Genomic DNA, 18946 nt, shown 5'->3' on the forward strand with positions numbered 1-18946 from the left:
TAATTGGAATTTGATAAACGACACATAACTTTGGTGTTTCTAGTTTGAATTGCGATAAAGAGAAGTGAATGCGAGATCTGTTCACTTCAATTACATGTAGAAAATTTGATAATCGAAACCGACTTGAACCATACGACGTTGTCAATGAATGTGCGTCAGTGGCGATGTGGTAGGTTTAACATGCGATCTGAAATACGAATGAAGAAGAGACAGAATAGTCAATTATTGTGTTGAGCACAAATCAATTTATTCAATGTATACTAAGCTAAATACTGAATATACTGGCTCTTAAAATATTATTTCTTCATGAGTAATATTCTTCATTTGTCTAATATTGTATTTTTTGTTTTCCTTTTGTAGCTATATATTTTTAAAAACTCGTAAAATACTTTTATTGTAGTTGCTTTTTATTGTAGCTCATATTTTATTCTAATTAGCTTTGGAATTTTGGGAAATTATCGATGATTTGTAAACAAATGAAAATGCAATACTGTTCAGATTAGAACAAAAAATAGACAAAATAGGTAGTTATTTTTGGCTTAAAAAAGTAAAAAAAAAATCGAATGACATATAAAATTAATCGATGAGAAATCAGTTGAAATTGATCAAATTTTGTTTCAGTTTTGTGGCACTCCAATTTCTTGTTTCATACAACATTGCCAATTACCAACTGTAATTGCAATTTACATTCATGTTTAAGGCCTTTTCTGTGTTCACACACATTACAAGTGCACTCTCTTTTCACTTTAATCATTTTGTTGATATTGTTTCTGTTTCGCTGTGAATATTTGGCATTCAACACATCATTGAGATTATATTCGAGTTTTGGTTGTTTTTTTTAAATTTATACATTATAAATGCTTCCATTAATACTACTTATAGTACATGATATTTACTTACAATTTATTGCAAAATATATGTATTTATTATACTAGATCAACTTTCTATTCATCTAAATCCAAAAATTTGGTAATTAATAATAAATGAGGTGTGAAATTCGAAATGAAGTTTAAACTTAACGGAAATTCTTCTTTTTTTTAAACCAAGAAAAAGTAACATAGATTGTGTTCCGGTACACCGAACAAGAAATTCTATAGAATTTTTGCGAAACAAAAAAAAGTGGTAAAAGTTTAAAAAAAAAGTAGAAATGAAGTAAAAAAAAAACATATGGTAAATCCCTGCCATCTTGAATCTTCTAATCTTCAATACTTTGTGTTTGTTCTTATCGACTTTCTTTTCTATAACCAGAAACTAATGTTCCCAATTTTTTTATGAATTCTATCTGTTGAGCATTTTGAAGTTTCATTTTTCAATGATCTAGGCCGGTTGCCTGTTCGCCTCTTTCCACGTGTTCGCGCAAATGGAACAGTAAAGCTGGTGCGCTGGTGAATTCTTCTCGGCAAATGATACACTCGGCTTTGGATGTGCCACCGTTTGAATTGTCGTGCTCTTGTGTGACGTGATGAATGAGTTGTGCTGAGTCGTTGAAGGGTTTGTTGCACCATTTGCAGGTGTATGCCGTGTTTCCACTGTGGTAAAGCATGTGCTTGCTGAGATACGACTGCTGGCTGTAGGACTTTTGGCAATAAGTGCATCGGAATTGCTTTTTGCCCGAATGCACCTTCATGTGCATCGACAAACTACTTTGCTGTGTGAATGTTTTATCGCATTTTTTACACGCAAATGGCTTTTCACCTGGAATATTGATGCAAATTATGAGTTTTTATTCGCAGAATGACTTGAATCTGTTTTATATTTGATTTTTAATTTTTCAAGGTGTTCTTCTCGTTATAACGAGATCAACAGATAAGCTCATCAAAATAGTTACCCGTATGAATTCGCATGTGTGTATTCAGGCTGCCAGGTTGAGTAAATTGTTTTTCACCTGAAAAGAAAAGAAGAAAAAAATATGTCATTTTTTTCTTTTCTCTTTTCTGTACCGGTTAATGATCAATGTGTTATCTAAATTAAATCGAGACACTCACAGATGCTGCATGCAAACGGTTTATCACCAGTGTGGTTTTTCATGTGCTGCACCAATTCGCAGGATTGTTTGAATGCTTCGCGACAGATCGAACATTGATAGAGATAGGTGTCGGTGTGCGTGAGTTGATGTTCCGCCAACAGTGTGGCCGTTTTGAATCGTTTGTCGCAGTCTTTGCATGCGAATGGATCACCTTCGCTGTGCGATTTCATGTGCAAAATTAAGCTGCTCGAATTCACAAAACCCTTTTCACACACCTCACACTGGTGTGGCTTTCGCGTTGCATGCGATCGCATGTGAACCATCAAACTACTTGATTGAGTAAAGCATTTTGTGCAAAGTTTACATTTATACGGTTTTTCCCCGCTGTGAATACGGATGTGTGTATTCAGGCTGCCTATATGAGTAAATGACTTTTGACAAATGCTGCACTGGTATGGCTTGTTTTGTGTGTGCGAACGAACGTGCTTGGCCAAATCGCCAGCGAATATGAATGAGCTGTCACATTGGGTGCATTGAAACAAACAGGATTCAGGCGGTGGTGCTTGACCATTCAATGTGGGTAACTCTCGTCGACGACCTCGACCTGGACCTTGTGCTACAATCAAAAACAAATTCAATTAATTTTCGAAGGTCATTGCAATTTCAATTTTATTTCCAACTTACGTAATGACAATGCTTTTTCTTTGCTTCGATTATTCGACGATTTTCGTTGTCCATTTTGCTGCTGCTTTGGCTGTTGGTTTTTATTGTTCGCTTGCAATTGTAACAGGTGATGTTGTAGCTGCATTTGTAACTGAATCTGTAGCCGAAGTTGCTCTTCGTTCAACGGCATTCCAAGCATATTATTTTGCATCAGTTGTGCAATTACGTTAGTGGGTTGAAGCAAACTGGGCCGTTGTGGTGCATTTTCGTTGTCATGGTCGTCGTCATCTTCATCATCCATCTGCCTTAGTTCACAAATTGGTTCCAGCAATCGCGATAAATCTAAGTACTCTTCATCACTGAGCTCATGCTCTGAATCACTTTCGAAACCATTTTCACCGTCTTCGCCTTCGTACAGCTCCTGATGCTTCATTTTCATGTGTTCGTACAAAATGTTTGGGTCATCGTAAACATTGCTGCATACAATGCACTGAAAGGTCAAGTCTGACTTGAAGCGTTTCGATGTCGGTTCGTATGATTGTGAAGATGCCGCAGTACGGATCATACTTTGATTGCTGCCATTAAACTGGGGAGCCGGCGATATTTGCACCTCCATTTTTCATTTGGAATTTTCTATAAAGAGAATAGCAAAAAAAAATTTAGAATGAGAAATATTAGGAATGGAAATGAAAAACTATTGATTGGCTTGAAATATCAATTGAAGGAATTGGAAACTATTGTTTTTGTAGAAAAAACATGTCAACTAACATCTGATATTCAAACGTAAATATTTAAAGACGACCGAAAATACATTGCAGTGAATGTTATTAAAATTGATAGAATACGATCCGAAATTTGGTTTGAAACTGGCGGTTGTTCTATTCATGTGTAATTTAAATAATTCATTCACACATCGGAAACTAGTCGAAATAAAGAACGTCAATCGAACTGAATGACATGTGATCTCCATAGAAACGAATGTGGTCTGAATGTATTTCGAATTCCGTGCCAAGCACATATGGTTGCATTGCATCGTGTTTTATTCATTTTTCATAGAGTTGAGTACATACACTAACGGTATATTGTGAAACGCCGGAAGACGCGTTACTACTAGCATACTGTCTCATTTATGATCCGATTTATTTTTATGCTCACTAAAATGAAATTTTGAATAAAGCAAATCTGATGAAAAGTCATTTGAATTTCCGAGATTAAATTTTCCGTAGAAAATCAGTGTATTCCATTGCTTCGTTCAAAGGAGGCATCCACAAGTGAAAATGTTTAACAAAAATACTGCAAGGAGGGTTCGAACGTATAATTTTAGAAATTTTATTATATTGCAATTAGCAAGCAAGACTTGTTATGTTTCATGTAGCTGTAGTAATATTGACTCGACCATGTACATATATGTGTACATGTAGGATGCGGTTTAAGTTGCCACCCCTTTTTTGTTGGTTTGTCGTAAACCTAAACCGAAAAATTCGAAAATAATGTGAGCGTAAGCAAAAGCATATACATAAATTATTTGGTAAATTCATGCAAACCCCATCTATTTACTGAATCCACCCATATTTGGCTACGGGTTTTTCATCCTACATTATAAATAGCATTCATTTTGTTCAGTGCATGTAGTTAAAATACGGCAATCAAAGACTTATCGCCGGCTTGCAAATTATTAACACAAACTCAGTGGGGTGACTGGTAAAGGCATTAAAAATGAAATGAGATAAAGAAGATATCGATATCGCCATTTTTGCTTGGAGTCGATTTTTCGTGGAATTTCCACTTAAAACTGATTTTTGTTGTTATTTTGCATCACAAACAATTCAACAACATTGATTGACTTTTTGCAGTGCATCGAAATTATTGATGGATATTATTTGTGAATGTTCAAAAGCATTCTCCGTATCGAATACTTAAAATTTATTTAAATGTGTCCAACACACACACACACACTCATTTATCTTTGTTTATCATCAATTCAAACAATTTTATTTTTTTATTTATTTATTCACACTGCGATATACAAGCTAGCGCTGGTTATTTTTAATGATTTGTAAAATGCATGCTTTTCCCTCCGAACGCTCTCGAATCAAGCGAACGAAATCATCGCCGTTGCGATGAAATAAACAGAATATGTATAATTGCAGTGTGTGTATGGAATTATGGAAAAAAGGGCCCCGAGAATTAAATAGAACAATATAAAGATCGTAAAGACCCAAAGACTGCACACATAACTTATATACATAACGAACAGTATAAACCACTTCTTTCGTAACTGTCTCTCACTCGCTCGCTCGCTCTCTCTCTCTGTGTCTCTCTTCCTTTTTCTTCTCTATATCCTACAAATCGATGTCATGGCTTACACGTAGAGAGAATGCGAGCGAATCTGTTTAGTCAAAGCAGAGCACGTATTGTTTAGGTTTTGTTAAATATATTATAGAAATATTCTACGCAGACTGAGATAATATAGATGTGTAGCTCGTGTGCCATGGAAATTATTGATTTTTTTTTCACTCTATTTTTCACTCTCATCATTTTTGTTCCATTTTGCGTTTCTCTGTATGATATTGCGATAATGAATAAAGTTCATGGCTTTACATTTACATTTTTCAAGTTATGATTTTCTTTTATCGCAAATTATTTCTTTTTCTTTCTCTAACTTCTTTTCTTGGGCAAGATTGATTGTTGCGAAAAAAATTTTTATTATTTTCTCTACAAAATTGACTTCTACTTGCATATATTGGTGCATAGACTTTGAAAAACTACTTGAATATATTGGTTGAAAAATCACAATTATGCATGCAGCACACACTCACTTTCGATAATTTTGACTGTAAAATATTTTTAGAAAACAAAAACTATTCTAACGCGCAAAATACCAATGTTCAGAAATACGACAGCTACAACGAAATCAGTACTGTACTAACCGAAAATTTCCAAGAACTAAATTCAAAAACAACAATGCCGTCGTTTATGTCTATGTGTGTGTGTGTGTGTGTATGTTCTTGTGTTACTCAAAAGAGTTTTACAGTAAGAAAACAAAAATAATTAAATCAAAACGGATTGAAAAAAGTATGTGTTCAATACAAGAAGGAACGAAACCGACTGTCATCCTATCTAGATGTTGTTTGAACTGCATACGATCGCATATTGGATTTGTAATAATACAACGGGGCCCCGAGTGTCGAAAATGCACAACACAATACCGAAGCATTGAGACGAAGCAGGACGAAACGATATAAATCATGGTTCAGCACGATTTTCGTGTATATTTCGTTTACATTAATATAACAAATAATAGTAATAACACAACGAAGCGTTGTTTTCTTATGAAATACGTTTAGTGTGTGTAGTTGTGTGTGCCTGTGCATTGAATAATGATTTCTTTCTTTTTTACGTCTTTCTTTCATATATAATCTCTTCATCCGTCTGCAATGGCAAACCATACGAAGAAAATATGTATTTGAATAGCGCAGCGCCGCAGAAAAAAAACGTATATCCCTTGATTGAACAGATAGAAAACGATTTTCCACAAGAACAGAGATAAAAAACGTCGTATATTCTAAGTAGATAAAATGTATGATGATGATTTTACCTTGAGCCAAAAATTTAATGTAAATTATTGCGACTTGACAAACTTCACGTTGAATTCAATAACTTTTTGAACACAATCAAAATCAAATTTGGATACACTTTAAATCACTTCAACTTAATGGGAAAATCATTTAAATTTTACGCCGAAATAAAAACGGAAAATGCAATATTTGCAACGATAAAACGAAAAAAAAAACTGTAGGTGAATCGGTGTTAACGAAATAAACGAAAATACGACAGGACCATGGAAGGAGGACGTTTGCCGCTTGTGTCTTCAAACTCGCTTCTGACTGAAGATTCATTATTAGAACACTTTATCATCGAGGCTGTGTTTCGGTGTGTAGTCTTACCTATATGTATGCCGTCCATTCATGCACAACCGCTCGGATGTGTTAGTGTGAATTATGACAATTACTCACATGGATGTGATTTTTATACGCATGCGGCAAACACACGTTGCTAGACAGAGACAACCAGTGCGAATGGATGAGCCGCTGTTCAGCTGGGAAGCGGGTCTCGCTCGTACACCGTTTCATTTTTGACAGAACTATGCATAACGTTGTGGTAGGCTGACTGAGTGTGATAATAAATCGATTGTTTACATACATTTTGTCGTACTAGATTGCTCCGTACGTTGGCTGTCACTTGCATTCATTCGCCACTCTCACACTGTGAATTTATAAACAAATACACAATCAGCATGTATGGTTTCAATAGATTCGCTTTTTTATTCACATGATTCATTTTTTCTTAATGCCTAGTATGGTTTATTTGGTGATGACTAATGATTTCAAATCGTAATGAGAGAAGTAAATTAATTGGTAACAGAGAGAAAAAAAGAATTTGGTCGATGCTGATTGCTTATCGTAAATAGGTGTGACATCGCAGTAATTTTACTGCATTTCGGATGAATATTTTGTGGATTGTGTGTTTTTGTTGTTGCTTCTGGAGACCGTTCAAACGTTGCGCACGAAATCAGGTCGTCGACGACGGGTGAAAGTTCGTTCGGACATGCCATTTTTGAACTTGTTGTAGCGATTTTGTGAATTGGTGTATTCACGTCGGTTCGATGTATCGTTGTTGATGTATTCATCGGTTTGTTGAGATGCACGATCATTGGAACCATTATGCGAATCCGTTTGTTTTTCGTCATCCAAACGAGTTTCACCGTTGCTACGCTGATGGTTGTTGTCATCAGACTCATTCAATCGATGCTTTTGTCTACGATTTTGGTATTGATTTCGGCGCTTCGGTTTCTTTTCGACGTTCGTCTCATTTCTTCTGTTCACTTCATGGTTTCGATTGACTTCATTGTTTCTGTAGACTTCTTTGTTTCGGTTGGACCAAACGGCCTCGTTATTTCGATTGACAGAGCCATCATTTCTTGAACGACGACCCGAATCATGCCAGTCCACTGTTCGTCGATTTTTATTGCCAAAATTCGAGTTGTAGAAGTAAATTGTCGGGTAGTTGAAGCGTTGCTCATGGAAGATCAATTCCGGTTCATGTATTGCTTTTTGTGTGCGGTCATCGTTCTGTGATTCCGATGCCATCAAAGATTTTTCTTCTTCAAAACAAATAACACTCCACTTGGTCTGCTGTGCATTCAAATCATCCATCGTGGTATTGCTTTCGTTTGTGTCTTTGACGTCATAGTGTATTTTGTCCGACTGCATTGGTGAATCGCAACTTGGTAGACTCTTTTGGAAGTCAACGGTGTTTGGTACAGTTTCATGTTGCATCGGTTCGTTCATACGGTTTACATCAGGTGCACCATCAGTCAAAAATGTTTTCTGATTATCCACTCCATCGCCAATTCCAACTGGAAAAGCGGTGTTTTGTTCAAGCGGTTCGGTGCTGTTGTTCTGATTCGACTGTTCAATATCTGGACACTGGTTCAATTGTTCGGTATCGGTGTTTTCGTCAACGAATTTTTGATTCTTTGGTCGCCGCTTCTTTTTCGTTTTACGCTTATTTTTATTCATCGCTGAGTTCATTGAAGTGCCATGGTCACTGCTATCCAAGTAGCCTGTATAGCGATTGGACACGTCACAGCCGTAGTCCATGTTTAATCGAAAAATCTAGATATGAGAGAAAGAAAGCAAAAAAAACGTCAGCGCCAAATTCCCATTTATTGCAAATGCAACAACAAAAATACTGTTATGTGTGCTAGCTATATACTATGACTGCTGAATCATTATTACACATTTTGCTATGTGTAAATTGCGTCGGAATTTTGTCATTTAAACCGTCATCGTCGTCGTCGGCGAGGCGACTTGATGACAAATTTAATGTTTCACCAAAATGATGTAAATCACAATAAATATTCGATTTTTGATTTGATTGATATTACGATTGCAGAAGAAAAAAAAACACTTTCTTTGTTGTTGTTGTTGTTTTACTTACGTGCGTTTGCTTTTGGTTGTGTTAAATAATACTTTGATGTGATTTGATGTGAATTTCTTGTGATGCTCAATAACAATATGCTCTGGATTGTGCTCAAAACCAAAATAAAGCCCCGTTAGATCATGCCATCCCATTGTACGGTTGTGAAACACTGCGTATGCGAATGCATGTAGACGACGACGTCGACGACGTCTCTCCTTAATTTTTTTTCTCTTCTTTGGTATTGTATGCTTTTTGGCAGATATTTTGAATGCTCCGATAAGTTTATGGAGACCAACGAAACAGCACCATCTGTGTGTGAGTGCTGGTAATTTTTCCACATTCCTACTGAGAGTTAGAATAAAATGTGTTGCAATAAAGTGTATGGCTTCAATGATTTCCGTCTATTTATCATCAAAATTGCTTATTAAACACAATTGAAACCGAAATTTCATGTTTTTCAAGCAAAATCCACCCCATTCAATTGGCCGTTTGGTTTCTCCAAATTTGAAATTCAAATCGGGCAAACTTCACACCACTCTTACATATGTTGCTATCAATTCGTGTATACAGAGTATACTATACTCGCCGTGTGCATGTGTTCAGAAATGTGCGACAGCGAACAAACGCATGTTGTCCGTACCGCAATACGTATTCGGGGAAATTTCGACGCGTTGTAATTTATTGAGCTCGAGACATAGTCGCTGACTTCGGTACGATTTAGAAAGAATCTAGTGCTTTGTGTGTGCTATGGATTTAAAATGGATTTAAAACTGGAGAAAAAACTTTATCATATGGACATCTATTGATTTATTTTCACTGAAACATTTTTGGGCGTAGCAATAAAATAAATATTTCCACATCAAATGTCATCCAATTGACTGCCAATTTATTACAAAATCCGCCCAATTTCAATTCGAATGTGCAATTGTTGTGGATCTCAAAAGTCAACAATGATCTCAAGGATAAAATCACAATCATTATTTCAAAAGCTAATAAACAGGCAAAAAAAACGACAAAGAAGCTAAACGAGTTTCGTACCCGTTTTGAGTATTTAGCACATCACACTCAACAGTAAAAATATCAATTTTGAATTTAAAAAAAATTACTTTATTAAATGAATCATTGTTAGGTACATCAAAACGTTGAAACAAACCTTTACAAGCGGACAATCCAATCTGGCCATGAAGAAAGAATACCATAATGGGATTATTATTACATCAAATGACTTACAATTGAATAGTAATTTGTTGAAAGAACCAATCAATATCTATTCAGATGTGCATTTATCGTGGACCACAAAGACCAGCAACAAAAAGCCACGTAAGGTGTGAGGATCTTAGACATGTGCTTTTATATTATATTTTATATATGAATTGATCAAAAATGGTAGAATTGTAAATTAAATTGACAGCCTGGGTGTGTTTTAATAAAACTTAAAGCGTATGTGTTCCAATATTTCCATAAAAAAATATGTTTTCACGTATAACGTACTAAATTAATTAAGAATTGAGATCAACAAAGCTTTTTGGTTTCATAGAAAGATTTTCCATGCGGAATACATGCGTCCATTGATGCAGTAGTGTTTCTCACTATTATCGTTGTGTGCTACTACGGACGAGCGCCATACTATTGCATCAGTTAACGCAGATGTGTGTCGGGTAGGAAAATATTGGAATGTAAAAGTGTCCAAAATAGTGCTTTCCCCACGTTTTACGAAAACAGAAAAAATAAATAATATATTCTTCTGCTTGGTACATATTTTGAAAGGAGACCAATATAGCAACATCATCTATGTGTCGGCGATAGTACTCTTTTCATATTCTGTCTAATACTAAAAATGAAATTTATCGAAAAAGAATCCTATTAAGATGCAATGAATGTTAATTTCCTGACGCTAGCTCTCCGTCCAACCAGACACCAGAACTAAAGTCGGGAGCAAAGTTTAGAATTGAAATTAATCGAACATCAATATTAAAATGTTTTAAAATAATTCCAATTAGTCGGTCGTTTTATTTCTCCACATTTGAAATTCAAATCGAGCCAACTTCACACCAGTCTTGCATATGTTGCTATCAATTCTTGTGTATACAGCGTACACTTGCCGTTGTACATGTGTCCGTATGTTTTTTCAAACGTGCTGCACTGCACACACATACACACAGTGAGATGCTCAGTGTTGGCCTAACCAATACAAGCGGCTTACGTAGACAGCAAAACTACCGACAAAAAGACACAGACTACGTACGATACGCCGAGAGCGCAAGCAATTCTTTCGTGCACTAGAAGAGACGGCAAAAGTGAAGCGCGACACACACAATAAGAGACAAGAGAGTGAGAGAAAGAAAGAGATTGAAAGGCAAGAAAAATAAAAGTTATCGTCTTTTTTCGGTGTCCATTTGTTTATTGTTGCTGCGCTCTCTTTCGATCGTGAGACTCAGTTGAAGACGATTCGGTTTGCATGTTGTGAGTGTGTCGACTTCGCCAATTCAAACGGATGCCCATTGATTTTTAAAATCGGTGTTCTTCGTACAGTCAGTGTTGAGGAATTTTTTGCTCGTTGTTTTGAAATCAATTCATTAATCGTTGCGTTCGTTTGATGCGAATTGCACCGATTTTTTTTTATCCGAGATAGTGTTTCTAGTGATAAAGCATTTCCGAAGCTTCGTCAACGTCAACCAAAAATAAACCATTTTTTTGGTTGGTAAAATGATAATTGAAATTTCCTTTTGCTACTGATAACGTGGTGTGCGCGTATATGGCCAAAATAAGTGAATGAACGAAAACAATTCGTAGAAAAATGAAATGAGAGAGTGATTCCAAGAGAAAAAGTGCACCGATTTCATTCACTGCTGTTGTTAATCATATAGTGTGGCACGTTCATAAGAAACTCACTTCTCAAACACAGATCGGAATTTTTTTTTACCGCTCCGTATATGGGCAATGTGCTTACAAGTTTTGTGGAAATATAAGATCAGTGAAAATGGAATGAAACCTCTGTGACGCGGTTAATAACAAGTTTTAGACGCGCGCACATGTGAGAGATCTCGACTAAAGAGAGTGAGCTAGCTATCCAGCGAGATTGAAAATCGAAAGTAATTTCTAATTGAATGGAAAAAAGGAGCACCCATTCGTCTATTGTAATCGATTCAGAGTGGAAATTGAGTGTGCTGAGAAGGTGATCCGTTTACGTTTATCGTGCATGAGTCTCACGTCACAAAATATAAAATAATCATCGAGACACCTACAGTTGGATTATCCGTGGGGTATATATTTACACGAACACATATTTGCATGATTATAGAGGTAGAGAGAATCGTTTCAATTGACCTTTTCGGTCGCACCAAAAAAAAAACAAAAACCAATCCCAAGTTCGTTCAAGTTGCGGCGCGAACGCGATATTCATCGATAGTTCATCTTTATTTCTCGCTTTTGTTTTACATGGGTTCGGAAATACCATCGCAAACACCATAGCCAGTGACGATGCGATATTTTATGTTGTTTTATCGGAACCGCACTAGTTGAACATCTCGCCGTAATTAAGACATGATTGGCCTCTTTGATTTGGTCAAGCGTTCAACTCTTATGGAAGAGAGCAAGCAGAAAAAAAACAAATCGTTTACAAAATACGAGCATTGCGCGATTGCTTCACATATCGCATTGTAAACGGCTCCGGTTTCAATTGAATAAAGTCAAAACATTGCTACTGCCGTTTTTTTCTCGCTTGTTCTGTTTCATTTTCGTAAATATGTTTTCGTTTTGATTTCATTATACTATATTTCGTATGTCTGTTTTGCATGCCCATCAGTTTTGTATTTCACTTGCGTTGACGATATTTTTCCTGGTCGCGCTGATTCGGTTCTCATGGTTAAACATATATTCATTCTATTCACTTTAAATGTTTTCATCCGGCTTTCAATGGGTTTGTTCACGTTTGTTTAGCACTTTGAGTCTGTGTGTATTAGTGCGTTTTTTTCTCTTCTTATTGCATTTGCCAGGCTCATAGACATAGACAGCATTGGAGTGTATGTCTCGCCATTTTACTAAATAGACATTTAATTTTATGCAAATTAATGTTTTTAACGTTTTAAAACGATCAAATTGACGATAAAAGGAAGAAAATCATAGTAATAATGCCAGGGCATTGGGTATATACATGTATGCATAGCATACACTCTATTGTTTCAATGTGCTAACAGTTAATATTTGTCATAAAGGCAATTTTAAATCGCTGAGAACATGTTGAAGTCGACTAAACAATTGCATTGTTGCCTACAATCGAAATAGCCAATACGTGTTTCCGAATGGATTTTTCCAATATCGATTACGGAATATTTCATAAGATACAATAAATAGTTTCGAATCATTTGGCTTATGCTTCGACCAAAACCAGAAAAAAAGCAATGATTCTGCCGTGAAAAGGTATTGAGAATGGGAAAAGAGAGAGAGAGAGAGATAACTACAAGGCGGATGCATTCGCAATAGTGTTTCTAATCAACTCCCACGTCATTATTAATTATAGTGTTTGTGCACGGCTCTTTTTTCTCTCTTTAACACATCGGTCAATAAGTCCCGAGCCTAACCACCAAGTGGCAACACTAATGTCAAACCCATATCATTTTCGAAAACTACAACCTTTTTTAGGAATCCAGTCAAAATTTGAGCCAAATCCGACCATCAGTTTGCTAGTTACAGCTATACGAGAGAAAGACTCCCGAAAATGCTTCAATTTTGCCGTTAAAACGGTATAACTTTCTTCTGATGCATATATAAAGGCAAAACCCTATTCAAATTTTACTTATACAGCTCCAAACGGGCTTCGAATCCCCAAAAAACTGTTCTATCTACTCCATATCCAAAAACGCGGCAAGGCTTTTTCGATTGAGTATTTCATATGCATATATCCATGCAAAGTTGTAACTATAGCTTGAGTTAGTTGCCCTATGGCCTTAGCAAATCTATGAACTATCACATTTGAGAATTCCGATATCACTTAACGGATTTTGGCAATGATTTCTTCCAAAACCACATATTTTGAACAATTTGGAGGCTTATCGACAAAATCGCTCTTATGGCTATGCATAAATTCAATTCTTCCATATCTAATGATTGATTTCGAAAGCCTAAGGATGCCATAAACTAATCATAGTATGGGTTTGGTACTCCTGCTCGTTTTTCTTCTGGAATACATGTGTCAAATCGAGAGGAGAAATGCAGTTTTTCCATGATTTTGGAAAATTGGAAAATTGCTTCATTTAAAGTGCTGTAATTAGCGAACTGATGGTCGGATTTGGCTCAAATTTTGACTGGATTCCTAAAAAAGGTTGTAGTTTTCGAAAATGATATGGGTTTGACATTAGTGTTGCCACTTGGTGGTTAGGCTCGGGACTTATTGACCGATGTGTTAATTTGTCGACTCGGAATGTTCATTTCCCTTTTCATCATATAAATAAAACGCACGATCGCGTTCGTTGACAACAGGAAAGAGTTATGTGAAATTCCACGGCAGTTTTTGTTTCACCTCCTCATCTGTCTCTGTCTCTCTCTCGGCCTCTTTCAGTCTCTCTTGGTCTCAGTCGTTTTCGCTTTTTCGCTCTTACGCTCGCTCGCTCGCTCTCCCCCAGCCAATAATTTTCGTAGTAATTTTCGATTGTTGTCATCAAGCCAGTCAGCACCGACCATCGTTTGTCGTATAAGAAACGAACATAGAAAAAAAGGTGCAATGAAGCAAGAAAAGTCTGTATTTTTCGTTCAAACAATAGACACAATTTGAATTGTTTTGTCATTTGAGTCGCACATAAACTAAGCAGACAATTAAGAATTTTCCCCATTGTTGACAAAAAAACAACGAACACGACGACAAACAAAGAAGCGAAAAAAAATTTCTGGCCCAAGTAATGTGCATTTATCATCTAAGATTGTATTGTTTCAATGACATTCCTGTCGCATAAATTGTGCAGTAATTACCACCGTCGCACTATCATTTAGGTAAGGTCAAGTGTGCTAAACAAAAAGAGTAGAAACTTACCTAAAGGGAAAAAGCCAAGATGTAATATGCTATCGTCTAGTTCCTTGAACAATGATCAGTCGCTTTTTCGTGTATAAGAGGTTTAAAGTGACCGAATCGAATAACGACACAGACCCTCAATTGCATGCGATTGAGTATTAAATTTTTGTCGGTCAGACGTAATTAAGTGTTTGTGCAAAACCAGAATATAGCCAAACAGCCAACGTTTCCCGTTTTGGGCCGGCTCATTAGATGTTAAAATGACTTTATCATTTTTGTGCATGGATAAACAACATGATTCAGAGCGTAAAAAGACACAATAAGAAAAAGAACAAGGGGGGATTGAGAACGGCTTATGAAATTACGAAAATTAATTGATTAATCATTGTCGACTCTATTAGCACCCAGATTCAAATTGCCGTTGCATGAAACACTCGAAAACGCAAACATTTCCAAACACGCTCATTCATATTTTTGTTTCTGCTGTTGTTGTTGTTGTTATTATTTGCCTTTCAAGTGTTTTGATAAATCCACATCGAAAAATAAAAAAAAGCGAAAATAATAACGTGAACGCCTCGAAGCAAGTCTGAAAAATGAACAAGGAAACATAGACAAAAATCTCATATCACGAAACACCTTTTTTTCTGGACTGACTGACTAATTTATTTAGTTGTTAAGCTGATAAATACAAAGAAAAGTACAGAAACCGTATTTCAGTATTGTGTCAGAACAATCAATACATCGCAAGCGCGCGCGCGCTCTACACATTTGCCCAATTAGAATTGTTCATGATTTTAAATTCATTGGTATTTACAATGGGAAAATTGAAACGGCCAACAACACAGCGAATGACGATTTGTGATTATTATAATCAATGCAACGAGCGCGCGATACAAACGAAAAGCAGAGAAGAAAAAAAAAATCGTGAACAGGAGAAAAATCTCGGATTTTATCACGTGGCAAGCGATTTTAATTAGCTGCAATTTACAGAAAAGATGTTGCGTCTTTCAGTGTCGATAAGCAATGCGGAGTGGAGCGGAGTGGTTGTTGGTGCGCGCACGAAGCAATTGCATATTCGCACGCGAATCACTCACTCGCTCATATTCCCGCGGCCTGATTGACTGTAGTTGATTTTTCGAATTCACACAAATCCAATTATTTACCCGTTTCATATCTGCGGGCATCGCTGTCATTGAATTATGTGAATGCTTAATCATCTGTGTGATAAGTGATCGTGATACAAAATCAAATTCATATGCAAATTCAAACATGAAATTCTATAGAAAAACAAATGATGGAATGACGACGATGACGGCGACGACTGTGAAGAGCTTACAAAAACTCGATGTACGAAACAATTCCTGAAAACAAAGCTTGATTAAGCCGGAATGAACGGACAGGATTCGGTTTTGGAATATATATTTTTTTTTCTTCTTGGCTTATTCGAACTAAGAATAGATCTATTCTTCCTCGTTGTGTTTTAACTAATTGTTCCGAAATTTGAGAACAATAAACGTGCTGATCATTTAATATATTTTGTTTTATAGAGTGTGTTTTGTTATTGTTGTACAGACACCACCGGCTCTAGTCATTTTGGAAAATATCGAATCGAAAAATTGTGTGCTGAAACTGAACATGATGAAGAAAGAAACGCTCAGACTCAGTAACAGTTTGAATCTATCCAATCTGTATGACATTTGCAAAAGTGGTTGGATGACAAAGCGTTCACAAAATAAAAAACGATTTACGCCGATCAACTACAAATTACGATGGTTCGAATTGACCAAACAGTTTTTGTATTATTTTGACACTGAAAATGTTGAGGTGAGTTTTTTGTTTAATTTTTTTTCTGTTTCTTTTATTTAATTTCCATTCTATTATGACTTAAGTTTATTTAATGGTTTCATTTATGTGTTCATTTGGATTTTGGGTTCATCATTCCATTTAGTTTTGACTCAACTGACTGACTGATTTAAATTTTCTGTGTTGCGAACCTGAACTGTGTGTGTATGTGTGTGCGCCGAGAATTGACGCGGTCTAATTCGGTTAATTTGCGTTGATAAGCGCGCGTAGCGATGAGTTCTACGGAACATAAGACACAAAAATGCGTTCATTGCTCTAGATAACCGTAAACCCAAGCCCAAGGGTTTATCGCACTGCGACGGATGCATTTCACTCAAAGTTCTTTTACCTTTGACCATCCACACTGGCTAGTCGATACGAATTCAATATAATATAAACACACACGAACGCATACTAAGAGACGAGACACACGGGCGCACACACTGAATATGACGAAGAAGAAAAAAAACAGTGCACACCATAACAATGGGTTTGCCACACCGCGCGCGCCAACCGGCCAAGCCAAAATCAAACAGTAATCACAGATGAATCGCATCGTTGTGCGCATATAAACACAGCCCGTCGACGACAACAACGACAGCGACAACGACGATGAACGTTGTTGCAACGCAAACAATGCACATATGTTCAATTGCAAAGAAGCCCCGATGGCAACAGCACATCCAATAACCCATACATTTGCATTCTTTGTGGCACAGAGAAGAATGAATAAAAAAAAAAACTTATTGTGTAATCGTCTTTCGCCCTTTGTTGCTTTTTGCTGCTATATTGCTACTGCTGGATCATCATTTAGCGAGTGTATATGTTGTTTGTTTGTTTTTGTCACCACCGCCACTTTGACTGCCTCTCCATCGAAATATATGCATTTGCTATCTCCACGAATTTGTGACGCATGCGCATTTTTCAATCGCCAAAAACGCTCGCACACACACATAGCTATATAGCATAATATCCCCTATGCATGTATTACGCATATATAGTCGGAATGGAACTGTCTTCAATTGAGTTTCGTTCCAACAATACACCTCTCAAACGCTTTGCGTTCTCCAATCCACAGTTTCTGTTCTAAACGGAACGCTGGGTTGTTCGCTTTTTCGGCAGAATACACACACTCAGTTTGTGTACGAAGTGCATAAAGTTCGCAGTATAACTTATCTATTAATATGAATTTGATAGTGCGATAAAATAAAAAAATAAGTTTTCAATTTGATCTCTTGATCCGGTTTCATGCTCTTTTATTCGACCAAAAAGACATAATTTTCCAACTTTTATGATTGGATATTGCAAGTGAAAACGAAATCGACGACGAGTACGGAAGAAGGAAAAGGAAGAACGGAAACGGTTTCGATTTTCAGTTTGTAAGTTCATCAAAACCATACACATATCACACACAAAACCCGATTCGGAAATTAACTCGGCTGAATCAATATCGAAATAAACAAGAATAACTTTAGTAGACAGACATTTGCCAGATTTCCAACTGTGCCATTTCTATTTCATCGACAAACGTTTGCAAATTTCAAATTATACATTTTATATGTATACACACAGAGTATTTGTGAGTGGTTGGTATCCACCCCAAAAATATGTTTTCGTCGTGTTTGTTGCTGCTCTCGTTCGCTTCGGTCGCGCGTTCGTTCGACGGCTCTTCTACCATTTCAAGTGTATTTGTGTGCGTTTCTCTGTTATGTGTGCTTGAATACGGAATTGAAATCGTACACTTTGTGAGTTGAGCTCGCCCAAATACATCTCCTGCATGGGTGATTTATACAGTTTGTTGTTGTGTTTTTTGTGCTGTTTTATTGCATATACAACGAATCAGTTTTCTTTCATTTTGCAATCAACAAATTTAGACAAATGATTGTATCGTCTTAAAATAGAGCCAAAAATTCCATATCACATCGTAACAAATTGACCGTTTTTTTTTTAAATTGAAAACAAAGGCGAAAAAAACGACAACAATCCAAACAGTAAAAAATATTAAAAATAGATTTTGATTGGAATCGGTGAAAGTTCTCAATTTGGCCAAAATTTTATGTAAATACATCGAAAAAATTACTCGTTTATTTATTACATCGCATTTCTTTTATTGTTTTTTGTGTTATTCCATTTAAACGTAAGTGGTAGTGTGTGATTCAATTAAATGGATGGACACAGACATGGATCAGGCATCAGTTACTATGTCAGATTTTGAATATTTACAAATGAAAGAGAAAAAACATATGAATTTAACATTTACTCGTTATTTTTCTTCCATCTTTAAAATTACAAATATGCGAGTCAAGATCACACGCCTTCGCAATAATTGCCATTTCTCACCGAATGGCGGTTGGTTCGCTGTTTTTATTATTCATTCTCGTCAAAGAGCGATTTCTTGTCGTTTATTCAATTTCAGCCAAAACATCATTATAATAATTTGCCGTGGCCCGGTGGAATGGACGCGTCGCTGTTTTTATGGCATTGTT

The 18946-nt window shown here is 36.3% G+C and overlaps 3 protein-coding genes across 11 annotated transcripts in view; 1 reads left to right on the forward strand and 2 right to left on the reverse strand.

Moving 5' to 3' along the window:
- Window positions 1–389: 389 nt before the first annotated feature.
- Window positions 390–6617, reverse strand: LOC129565199 (zinc finger protein 391-like). Of its 4 annotated transcripts, none has more exons than XM_055439775.1 (5): window positions 6228–6617; window positions 2651–3262; window positions 1986–2582; window positions 1829–1885; window positions 390–1695 (listed from the first exon to the last, which is right to left on the reverse strand). In XM_055439775.1, the coding sequence occupies exons 2-5, from the start codon at window positions 3243–3245 to the stop codon at window positions 1310–1312; spliced, it is 1635 nt and encodes a 544-aa protein (XP_055295750.1). In that variant the 5' UTR covers window positions 3246–3262; window positions 6228–6617; the 3' UTR covers window positions 390–1309. The 4 variants fall into 4 exon arrangements, with proteins under 4 accessions (XP_055295750.1, XP_055295752.1, XP_055295751.1 ...); XM_055439777.1 differs by lacking the exon at window positions 6228–6617 and adding an exon at window positions 5560–5767; XM_055439776.1 differs by lacking the exon at window positions 6228–6617 and adding an exon at window positions 5449–5767.
- Window positions 6618–6929: 312 nt separating this feature from the next.
- Window positions 6930–8871, reverse strand: LOC129565203 (GATA zinc finger domain-containing protein 14-like). Its single transcript, XM_055439791.1, has 2 exons — window positions 8633–8871; window positions 6930–8307 (listed from the first exon to the last, which is right to left on the reverse strand). The coding sequence occupies exon 2, from the start codon at window positions 8290–8292 to the stop codon at window positions 7183–7185; it is 1110 nt and encodes a 369-aa protein (XP_055295766.1). The 5' UTR covers window positions 8293–8307; window positions 8633–8871; the 3' UTR covers window positions 6930–7182.
- Window positions 8872–10846: 1975 nt separating this feature from the next.
- Window positions 10847–18946, forward strand: part of LOC129565201 (tyrosine-protein kinase Btk29A) — a 55236-nt gene continuing 47136 nt past the window's right edge. Inside the window, exons 1-2 of one of the 6 annotated variants that reach the window (XM_055439781.1) lie at window positions 10847–11917; window positions 16191–16442. In XM_055439781.1, the coding sequence (XP_055295756.1) occupies window positions 11906–11917; window positions 16191–16442 (264 nt within the window). In that variant the 5' untranslated portion in view covers window positions 10847–11905. Of the gene's footprint in view, window positions 11918–16165; window positions 16443–17676; window positions 17840–18946 lie in introns of those variants that run through there. The other 5 variants (XM_055439784.1, XM_055439783.1, XM_055439785.1 and 2 more) reach the window with 5 other exon arrangements.

This window comes from Sitodiplosis mosellana, unplaced genomic scaffold, assembly GCF_009176505.1.
Source record: "Sitodiplosis mosellana isolate CC-2019 unplaced genomic scaffold, AAFC_SMos_1.0 Smas_scaffold_2, whole genome shotgun sequence".
NCBI lineage: Eukaryota > Metazoa > Arthropoda > Insecta > Diptera > Cecidomyiidae > Sitodiplosis > Sitodiplosis mosellana.